Source organism: Nicotiana sylvestris, chromosome 6, assembly GCF_000393655.2.
Source record: "Nicotiana sylvestris chromosome 6, ASM39365v2, whole genome shotgun sequence".
NCBI classification, from domain to species: Eukaryota; Viridiplantae; Streptophyta; class Magnoliopsida; order Solanales; family Solanaceae; genus Nicotiana; species Nicotiana sylvestris.
Window position 1 is genome coordinate 151,611,505 of NC_091062.1, and position 11,756 is coordinate 151,623,260.

At 28.1% G+C, this 11,756-nt stretch overlaps 2 protein-coding genes and 1 pseudogene across 2 annotated transcripts; 2 read left to right on the plus strand and 1 right to left on the minus strand.

Moving 5' to 3' along the window:
• Window positions 1-1,039: 1,039 nt before the first annotated feature.
• LOC138871487 (uncharacterized) lies at window positions 1,040-2,253 on the minus strand (annotated as a pseudogene).
• A 3,155-nt stretch (window positions 2,254-5,408) lies between these two features.
• LOC138871488 (uncharacterized) lies at window positions 5,409-6,227 on the plus strand. Its single transcript, XM_070149368.1, has one exon. It carries the CDS (start codon window positions 5,409-5,411, stop codon window positions 6,225-6,227), a length of 819 nt encoding a protein of 272 aa, XP_070005469.1.
• Window positions 6,228-10,316: 4,089 nt separating this feature from the next.
• On the plus strand, window positions 10,317-11,537 carry LOC138870019 (uncharacterized). The gene has a single exon (XM_070147489.1). The coding sequence runs from the start codon at window positions 10,317-10,319 to the stop codon at window positions 11,535-11,537; it is 1,221 nt and encodes a 406-aa protein (XP_070003590.1).
• Window positions 11,538-11,756: the final 219 nt, after the last annotated feature.

Sequence of the window (11,756 nt, forward strand, 5' to 3'; positions counted from 1 at the left end):
AGTAGTTTGATTTTGTGGTAAGCGGAATTCGTAGTTGATCATTAATCTGAATATAAGTCTAGTTCATATAAATCTAAGATATCTATTTCTTCTGATAGAATTAGTTCTGTATATTCTTGTTCCATTATGTTAATTATTTCAAAAGAAATTAAAATATCGTAAATTTTTCTCCTAATGTCGTTATTAAGTTGGTTCAAGGTATATAATATGAGTATTTTGTAATTATTATTGTTATCTAGTAAATAAGTGGGGTTCTTCATAAAATTATTATTTTTCCTTATCATGTGTTTACTAAACATATTCCCTATAACCTCTTTGTTTATCATAAAGTTTATCATTTTTTAATAAGTTATACTGAACAATCTTTTCTGGTCACTACCATATTTTTCTTGCTTCAATCATTTTCCCTAACAGCGCCTCAACTCTGTCTACTCCCCTAAACGGCTTCTCTACCTACCGGTTTCGACCTTAGGATGGCATAGTCTGGGCTTAACTACTCTCAGCATTATTAGACATGGCAAACTTTCTCAAGATGTTCTTTGTAACAGTACTATAACATGATAAACAATTATGATATTCAAGAGATTACAAGGAATATAAAAGTTTAGTTAGACATGATTATGAATAAACTTACCTGATCTTGTAACTCGTTTGAATGTTCCATAGTTGTTAAAGAGACTTTGTATATAACTCAGATATTTCTTATATGAGAGAGAAGATAAGAGAGAAGATGAGGGTGTGTCCCCTCTTCCTCTGATTTACAAACTATATATAGAAAGCTTTAAACGACTCTTACTGTTTACAAACGACTCTTTACATACTTAAATGACTCTTACTATTCACAATCGCCTTTTCATGAACAACCTTTACTGTTCATGAATATGACCTGTACTATATAAATGACTCTTACTATTCACAAACAACTCTTCATGAACGACCTTTACTGTTCATGAATATGACTTGTACTATTTACTTTATGACTTTTTACATTGTCTGTTTGTAATAGCTGTCTTCTTCATTTGTCTTTAGGCTGATATCTTCATTCCAGTTGTACTTCTGGTACATGATTATCTTCTCCATTGTATTTTGAACATATATGATCTGGGTATTTGTGTCCTACTAATTTGCAGTATCTTGTCAATAATTCATTGGAAATCAATCCTTTCTTTAGTGCTCTTGTAGTTGGTTGTATCTCTGGTTTTAGTAATGATAAAATCCATTTTTGGACTTCATCCATATCTCCTTGTCGTAGTTCTCTTGAATTCACATATATCATTAGTTGATCTCTTGAGTAGTAGCTCCAGATAGCATTTTCTTGTAAATAATTGTTGGCTAGCTCTTGGATAATAGTTGCTATTCCAATTATTCTTTTGTTGGCGTAAAAACCTGGTATCTCGATTTTTGGTATTTCTGGTTGTTGTTCTATTTCTTTTGGTATTATCATATCTCGTGTCAATCCTATCTTTACAACCTGTATAATAGGTTTTATTTCATCGTATAGTATCTCAGCTGGTGCTGTATAGAATTTTATAAAAAATAGGTTTCCTTTTTGTAAGTTTTTTTAAATGTAATAAATGCTTTATATAGCTCTGGTATTCCACTTATCTCTTCCCCATCATAGGTATATACCGTGCTAAGTAATCCGTAATTGTAACATGTTTTTACTAAATTGGCTCTAGTTTTTGGCTGTGCAATAAGCCTATTATATCCTTGGAGTTTTTGGGTTATATAGTCTTGTGTTGGATCTGTTGTAGTAGTTGCTCTGGGGTTAAGGTTTAGAAATGTTTGAATTTTGTATATATTTTCAATATAGATCTGAGTAATATGGTTGTATATTTTTTTATTTTGGTGTAGGCTGTTGGCATAGGTTGAGGTTTGTGGTGTCGTAACTATTGTTTCTTTTGGCCTTTTCGGCGTAATTGGTTTATCAAATATGTTATTTAAATATACATTGGTATGTGGCTTCTTGTTTACTTGTACCTGCAGCTGTATATAAACAAACTTTGTTATGGGTTTTTTGGAGTTTCCCAACGTCTCCTTATAACTCTGGAAGTTTTGAGTCTTCCGATTGACTTAGCTCCGCATCTTTATAGTCATGCTGCTGACTTGGCTGACTTTTCTCTAGCTGTTGTAATCTTTTCCCATACCATCCATCTGTAAAGATAGAGTAGTAAGGATTGCAAATAAATCTTTTGTTTCTTGGCTTTCATCAGTTTGGGTACCTTTGTCTTGATAGGTAGTCTGCAATAACATTTTTGTCAGTCCTTATTACTTCAATTGTAAATGTAAAATTTTGTATATTTAATACAAGCCTTCTTATTTCCTTCGTAGTTACTGAATCTTGTACTTTCCGTGTTATCCACTATTTTACTTGTGTATTATCTGTTCTTACAATGAACTTGTTATAAACGATATATGGCTCAAATGCTAACAAACATTTATATAATCCAAATAATTCTTTCCTATTTATCTCCCATTTTAATTGTGGTTCCGTGTATGATCCTGAATAATATCTACAATGGTGTTCAATTTTTTCATTATCATATTTATATTTTAGAACTCCTCCATAGCTGTGGTCACTAGAATCAGTTTCTACTATGTACGTGAACTGTCTTTTTTCATCTGGAAAATATAGTTTTGGTAATATTTTACACATATTTTTTATCTTCTTTATATGTATTTTATCTTTTTCGTCGAAATGGTATTCTACATCCTTTTTTAATTTTTTCTGTAGTGGTTTTAAGTTTTCTGCTAATTTAGGGATATATTCCCTTACTTGGTTAACTAATCCTAAAAATGATTGTAACTTCTTTTTCGTATCAAGTGTTTCGTTTAAGTTAATTATTTTTTGTACTATATGAGTTTGCATTTTTATTCCATTTTTATCTATTTGTATACCTAAGAATTCTATTTGATTTTTCATTACTTCTGCTTTCTTTTTACTTAAACTAATTCCTGATATTTCTACAATGTGTATGAATTTTTCTAGTAGTTTTATATGTTCGTTTTCTGTTCTAGAATATAACAGTATATCATCTATATATATTATACAATTTTCTAATTGGTTAAAGTAGTTATCCATAAAATGTTGGTATCTACCTGGTGCATTTTTATATCCAAATGGTAATACGTTCCATTCGTAAAATCCTTGTGGTACTGTAAATGCTGTTAACTTTTTAGATTCGTCTTCTAGTTTTAAATGATAAAATCCTGATTTACAGTCAAATTTACTAAAATAGTTATATCCTTGTATTTGTCTGATTTTTAGTATTTTATTTGGTATCGGATAATTATATGTTTTCGTTTTTGCATTTAAATTTCTATAATCTACAACCATACGACTTTTTCCTCATTTTTGTTCGCTATGCTTATTTACTATAAATGCTGGGCTAGTGTGTTTACTATTACTTTCTTGTATGTACTTATTGTCTAATAATTCCTGTATGTGTATTTTAAATTCTGTTAGATCATTAAAATTGTATTTCAAAGGTTTTTGTGTTATTATACTATTTTCATCTATTAGTTCAATTTTTATTTTTGTTTTATGTTTTTCCCAACCTTGTAGTGGATTATCATTATATAGTAATTCTAATTTATCTTGGAGTAGTTTTATCTGGTTTATTGAGAAAATGATTATTTCTATATTATGGTTGCTTTGTGTCATATTTTCTAATTTCTAGGTAATTTTTTCACTTCCCTTAATCCAGGGTGTTGTTTTTCTCAATTTATTATTTACTCTTTTTGCTCCTAATCTTTGCTTACACGGAGTAGTAAACCACTAATGTGTTTTTGTTATAGTATGTGGGTATAACTTATCTGAAAATGGCATTCCTAATAATATATCCTTATTTGTGAATTCATAACTATATATTTCTTCTATGGTTAATATTTTATCCCATATTTGTATTTTTAGATTCCTTGCTTTGTATGTTATCATACTTCCCTCATTGTTAAATCTTGTTACTACTATGGTTTTTTTTAGCTTTTCCCATTTATTTTCTGGTAGACAATTATGTCTACACATGTTAGCTTCTGCTCCTGTATCCATCATAGGTGTATAATATCTATTATAATATCCTTCTACTATTATTTTGGCATTATATTAAGGTTCTTTTGATTATTATCTTTTTATTTTCATAACTTATTGTTAATTGCCTATCATCTAATTTATATGGTTTGACTTTTTCTAACCATTTTATTCCTAGTGTAATATTTTTATCTCCTTGATATATTTTAAAATTTATTAATATTGGTATTCCTCCAATAATTAATTCCTTTTCAGTTGTTTCTTCATTTTTTCTTAATGCTTTTGGTAATTCTGAATTTTGCTGTTCTATTGTTACTATCTCTTGTTCTGGTATTAATTCTCTTATAACATAATTCTCTTCTTGTCCTGTATTTATTAGTATTAAATATTTTCTTTGGTCCATTATTCCTGTAATATAATAATGATGTGGGTTTATTTCTTCTATTTTTTGTTCTATTAATTTTTGCGGAGTTATGTAATCTATTCTTCTTGATGTACTTATTCTTGATGATGTCTCTGGTATTTCATTACTTGTTCGTTTTGACGTGCTTAATCTTTCTTTTACTATTTCTAAATCTTCTTCTATATCCATTTCCTTATAACTATAATCATTGTTGTCTATAACTGATACTATTCTTTCGAATGGATTTTCTATTTTTATTTTATTTATTTTATTTTTAGCTGTTATCTTATGTTTTGTCGTTAAGACATATAGATTTTTACATCTTGCTGTAAATATCTTACTTCCTGGTGCTAGTTCTATTCCAGACATTTTCCAATATAGCACTAATTATTTATCTATATTTTTATCATCTATTGCCACTGAATAGTTGGCACTTATTATGAATTTAAATTTTTGGTATATTAAGTTACCTCTTACTGCACTTATTATGCTTTTTTCTATAGGTTGTACAATTCTATCGTCTGCCAAGTATATTTCTATAGGGGTATCTATTCCCTCTCTAAAATATGTTTTTATTAGTATCTTTGTTCCTCCTGAATGTACGTATTTTATTGGGTTTTTTTCTTTTATATCTTGTATTTCTTTATTTAATAGTTTTTTATTTAATATTGGTATTCTTACTTTACCTTTAATATATTTACAGTCTATTATATGTTCTCTTTGGCTTACTACATAGTATTCTTCTTTTTGTCTTTTGAATAAATCCGCAAAAACTATCCATAAACAATGAGCTAATTACTGAAGATAGACATATCAAAATAACTAAGAAATCAAGAAAAATAAGAAAGAAACTAAAGAAACTATACCTAGAAAATGAATATCTAAGTATTACAAAAATAAACAAAGCTAGGTATCTGAATTAATTGATATAATATCTAAAACAGAATACAAATATATTTGCTATCTTAAAAATAAAAGATGAATAAAGAAGAATTCGCACTAGAAGAGAAAACATATGAAAATCCAGAAGGATTAAAAATAACAATAATATTTTCCAACTTAGAAAGGAGATACAAGAAAATAGGAAATAACCTGAACTTAATGTTAGAAAAAGAAACTGTAAAACTAGAAGATAGTTTAACCTCAATGGTTAGAATAACAAAAGAAAACGAAGAAATAGATAGAAAACGAGAAATTAAAGAAATACAACAGCAAGCTAAAGAAAAAATACAACAGATAGAGGAAGTAAAGAACACTAAAATAATAGAATTAGAAAAAGAATTAGAAATGCTAAAACAGTTATATACAAATAAACTAAAAGAAAAAGAAAAACGTAAAGAAGACGAACAAGAGCTAAGACTGACAAATGAGATAGAAAAATTTAAATTACAGTTAGAAGAAGTACAGGATAATCCACCAAATATAAGCATAAACGAAATAAATGACCGAAGTGATAACGACAAAGATCTAGGAGAAGACTATTCAGAAACAAGTGAGATGTACACAGAACTTATAGAAAAAACAGAAAAGATAAAAACAAATCCAGAAATAAATACAGGAGATATGACCGAGGATAAATCAAGCACATCAGGAGTAAAAAATCCAAGACAACTAAACCCAACCTATTACAGAGTAAGTTATGATTCATATGATAGGAATAAAACATTATGGGATAAAAGGCTAAATAGGAAATGGACACCAAGACAGCTAACTGAACAATGTAATTTTTTAGATCTAGATTGTGTAGCAGATATAAATAAAACAATCCAATTGTGGATAGGATATATCTCAAAATAACTAATAGATAATAAAATAGTAATAGCTGAAACACCAGGATATATAGAAAGAACACTCATAGGAACGGTAAAACTATGGTTACAAAATTTAACAAGTGAAAGCTTAGATACATTAAGAAGTAATAAAAAACTTGATGGTACAGCTGCAACAACAGTTACAGATATATTGAATAAATATGAAATAGCAATAAGAAATGAATTTAGTAGTATGACAACAGAAGTAGAAGAACAAAATAAAGAAAAGACTACAAATAGAAATTTAATGACAAAATTAGCAATATGTAATATGTGTTATATAGACGAATATACTTGTGCATTTAGAAACTATTATTAGAAAGGAACATATAGTCCGGATGAAAGTAAGGAAATAAGAAAATTATATTTTACCAAATTACCAGAACCTTTTAGCTCAAAAATAATAAAAAATTGGAATGAAGCAGAACTAGCAGATACTCTAGGAGCTCGAATAAAATTTCTACAAAACTGGTTTATAGAATTATGTGAGAAATACAAATAAAATATCAAAATGGATAAAATATTAGTAAAAAATTTGGCATGCTGCAAAAATAGAATAGCACCCCAATTTGGCTGCACAGATAAATATTACAAAAAAGAAGGAAAGAGAAAAAGATATAAATCCAAATATAAGTATAAGAAACCAAGAGGAAGATATTATGTAAAAAATTACAAACATAAAAAACCATATAGAAAAAAGAAAAAACTAACAGAATGCACTTGTTACAATTGTGGAAAGTTAGGACACTTAGCTAAAGATTGCAAATTACCAAAAAACCCAAAGAAGAAACAAATTACCGAAATAACGATAGACAATGATAAATATACGCAAATAGAGTATATAGATTATGAATTAGGAAGTGAAGACAACATATATGAGATATCAGAAAATGAATTCTCAGAAAATGAAAAGGATATAAATAATATAATAGAAGAATCAGACGAAGATAATTATGACTGAAAATGATATACAAATTATACAACAAGAGGAACACCAACATGAACAATCTTCAGAACAAAAAATAATATTTGACACCACCATATTTGAACAAATAAAAGGAAAAGAATTGGATCTAAGCATAGACAAAATACTAGAAGTACCAACAATAAAGAATTGGTTTAAAAGACAAAAAGAAGAATACTATGTAGTAAGCCAAAGAGAACATATAATAGACTGTAAATACATTAAAGGTAAAGCAAGAATACCAATATTAAATAAAAAACTATTAAATAAAGAAATACAAGATATAAAAGCACAAAAAACCCAATAAAATACGTACATTTAGGAGGAACAGAGATACTAATAAAAGCATGTTTTAGAGAGGGAATAGATACCCCTATAGAAATATACTTGGCAGACGATAGAATTGTACAACCTATAGAAAAAAGTGTAATAAGTGCAGTAAGATGTAACTTAATATACCAAAAATTTAAATTCATAATAAGTGCCAACTATTCAGTGGCAATAGATGATAAAAATATAGATAAATCATTAGTGCTATATTGAAAAATGTCTGGAATAGAACTAGCACCAGGAAGTAAGATATTTACAGCAAGATGTAAAAATCTATATGTCTTAACGACAAAACATAAGATAACAGCTAAAAATAAAATAAATAAAATAAAAATAAAAAATCCATTCGAAAGAATAGTATCAGTTATAGACAACAATGATTATAGTTATAAGGAAATGGATATAGAAGAAGATTTAGAAATAGTAAAAGAAAGATTAAGCACGTCAAAACGAACAAGTAATGAAATACCAGAGACATCATCAAGAATAAGTACATCAAGAAGAATAGATTACATAACTCCGCAAAAATTAATAGAACAAAAAATAGAAGAAATAAACCCACATCATTATTATATTACAGGAATAATGGACCAAAGAAAATATTTAATACTAATAAATACAGGACAAGAAGAGAATTATGTTATAAGAGAATTAATACCAGAACAAGAGATAGTAACAATAGAACAACAAAATTCAGAATTACCAAAAGCATTAAGAAAAAATGAAGAAAAAACTGAAAAGGAATTAATTATTGGAGGAATACCAATATTAATAAATTTTAAAATATATCAAGGAGATAAAAACATTACACTAGGAATAAAATGGTTAGAAAAAGTCAAACCATATAAATTAGAAGATAGACAATTAACAATAAGTTATGAAAATAAAAAGATAATAATCAAAAGAACCTTAATATAATGCCAAAAATATATATACTTGCCAAAATAATAGTAGAAGGATATTATAATAGATATTATACACCTATGATGGATACAGGAGCAGAAGCTAACATGTGTAGACATAATTGTCTACCAGAAAATAAATGGGAAAAGCTAAAAAAACCCATAGTAGTAACAGGATTTAACAATGAAGGAAGTATGATAACATACAAAGCAAGGAATCTAAAAATACAAATATGGGATAAAATATTAACCATAGAAGAAATATATAGTTATGAATTCACAAATAAGGATATATTATTAGGAATGCCATTTTAAGATAAGTTATACCCACATACTATAACAAAAACACATTGGTGGTTTACTACTCCGTGTAAGCAAAGATTAGGAGCAAAAAGAGTAAATAATAAATTGAGAAAAACAACACCCTGGATTAAGGGAAGTGAAAAAATTACCCAAAAATTAGAAAATATGACAAAAAGCAACCATAATATAGAAATAATCATTTTCTCAATAAACCAGATAAAACTACTCCAAGATAAATAAGAATTACTATATAATGATAATCCACTACAAGGTTGGGAAAAACATAAAACAAAAATAAAAATTGAACTAATAGATGAAAATAGTATAATAACACAAAAACCTTTGAAATACAATTTTAATGATCTAACAGAATTTAAAATTCACATACAGGAATTATTAGACAATAAATACATACAAGAAAGTAATAGTAAACACACTAGCCCAGCATTTATAGTAAATAAGCATAGCGAACAAAAACGAGGAAAAAGTCGTATGGTTGTAGATTATAGAAATTTAAATGCAAAAACGAAAACATATAATTATCCGATACCAAATAAAATACTAAAAATCAGACAAATACAAGGATATAACTATTTTAGTAAATTTGACTGTAAATCAGGATTTTATCATTTAAAACTAGAAGACGAATCTAAAAAGTTAACAGCATTTACAGTACCACAAGGATTTTACGAATGGAACGTATTACCATTTGGATATAAAAATGCACCAGGTAGATACCAACATTTTATGGATAACTACTTTAACCAATTAGAAAATTGTATAATATATATAGATGATATACTGTTATATTCTAGAACAGAGAACGAACATATAAAACTACTAGAAAAATTCATACACATTGTAGAAATATCAGGAATAAGTTTAAGTAAAAAGAAAGCAGAAGTAATGAAAAATCAAATAGAATTTTTAGGTATACAAATAGATAAAAACGGAATAAAAATGCAAACCCATGTAGTACAAAAAATAATTAACTTGAATGAAACACTTGATACAAAAAAGAAGTTACAATCATTTTTAGGATTGGTTAACCAAGTAAGAGAATATATTCCTAAATTAGCAGAAAACTTAAAACCATTACAGAAAAAATTAAAAAAGGACATAGAATACCATTTCGACGAAAAAGATAAAATACATATAAAGAAGATAAAAAATATGTGTAAAATATTACCAAAACTATATTTTCCAGATGAAAAAAGACAGTTCACTTACATAGTAGAAACTGATTCTAGTGACCACAACTATGGAGAAGTTCTAAAATATAAATATGATAATGAAAAAATTGAACACCATTGTAGATATTATTCAGGATCATACACGGAACCACAATTAAAATGGGAGATAAATAGGAAAGAATTATTTGGATTATATAAATGTTTGTTAGCATTTGAGCCATATATCGTTTATAACAAGTTTATTGTAAGAACAGATAATACACAAGTAAAATGGTGGATAACACGGAAAGTACAAGATTCAGTAACTACGAAGGAAATAAGAAGGATTGTATTAAATATACAAAATTTTACATTTACAATTGAAGTAATAAGGACTGACAAAAATGTTATTGCAGACTACCTATCAAGACAAAGGTACCCAAACTGATGAAAGCCAAGAAACAAAAGATTTATTTGCAATCCTTACTACTCTATCTTTACAGATGGATGGTATGGGAAAAAGATTACAACACCTAGAGAAAAGTCAGCCAAGTCAGCAGCATGACTATAAAGATGCGGAGCTAAGTCGATCGGAAGACTCAAAACTTCCAGAGTTAGAAGGAGACGTTGGGAAACTCCAAAAAACCCATAACAAAGTTTGTTTATATACAGCTGCAGGTACAAGTAAACAAGTTAACAAGAAGCCACATACCAATGTAAATTTAAATAACATATTTGATAAACCAATTACGCCGAAAAGGCCAAAAGAAACAATAGTTACGACTCCACAAACCTCAACCTATGCCAACAGCCTACACCAAAATAAAAAAATATACAACCATATTACTCAGATCTATATTGAAAATATATACAAAATTCAAACATTTCTAAACCTTAACCCCAGAGCAACTACTACAACAGATCCAACACAAGACTATATAACCCAAAAACTCCAAGGATATAATAGGCTTATTGCACAGCCAAAAACTAGAGCCAATTTAGTAAAAACATGTTACAATTACGGATTACTTAGCACGGTATATACCTATGATGGGGAAGAGATAAGTGGAATACCAGAGCTATATAAAACATTTATTACATTTAAAAGAATTAAAAAAGGAAACCTATTTTTTATAAAATTCTATACAACACCAGCTGAGATACTATACGATGAAATAAAACCTATTATACAGGTTGTAAAGATAGGATTGACACGAGATATGATAATACCAAAAGAAATAGAACAACAACCAGAAATACCAAAAATTGAGATACCAGGTTTTTACGCCAACAAAAGAATAATTGGAATAACAACTATTATCCAAGAGCTAGCCAACAATTATTTACAAGAAAATGCTATCTGGAGCTACTACTCAAGAGATCAACTAATGATATATGCGAATTCAAGAGAACTACGACAAGGAGATATGGATGAAGTCCAAAAATGGATTTTATCATTACTAAAACAAGAGATACAACCAACTACAAGAGCACTAAAGAAAGGATTTATTTCTAATGAATTATTGACAAGATACTGCAAATTAGTAGGACACAAATACCCAGATCATATATGTTCAAAATGTAATGGAGAAGATAATCATGTACCAGAAGTACAACTGGAATGAAGATATCAGCCTAAAGACAAAGGAAGAAGACAACTATTACAAACAGACAATGTAAAAAGTCATAAAGTAAATAGTACTTGGTTATTGGTATCCCTAAAGAAAGGTCAGGTCAAAAAACATGTCTAGTCGTTCTTTGTCTGAAAACTCTTCGCGTTCCCAGTAAAAGAGGTGCAACTGTAGACATGTGATTTTTGACCCTCCCCGAGATTTTTTATATTT

What these genes read in the sequence shown, in the direction of transcription:
- LOC138871488 (XM_070149368.1), top strand. Translation starts at nt 5,409, where the DNA reads ATGAATAAAGAAGAATTCGCACTAGAAGAGAAAACATATGAAAATCCA.
- LOC138870019 (XM_070147489.1), top strand. Translation starts at nt 10,317, where the DNA reads ATGTTATTGCAGACTACCTATCAAGACAAAGGTACCCAAACTGATGAA.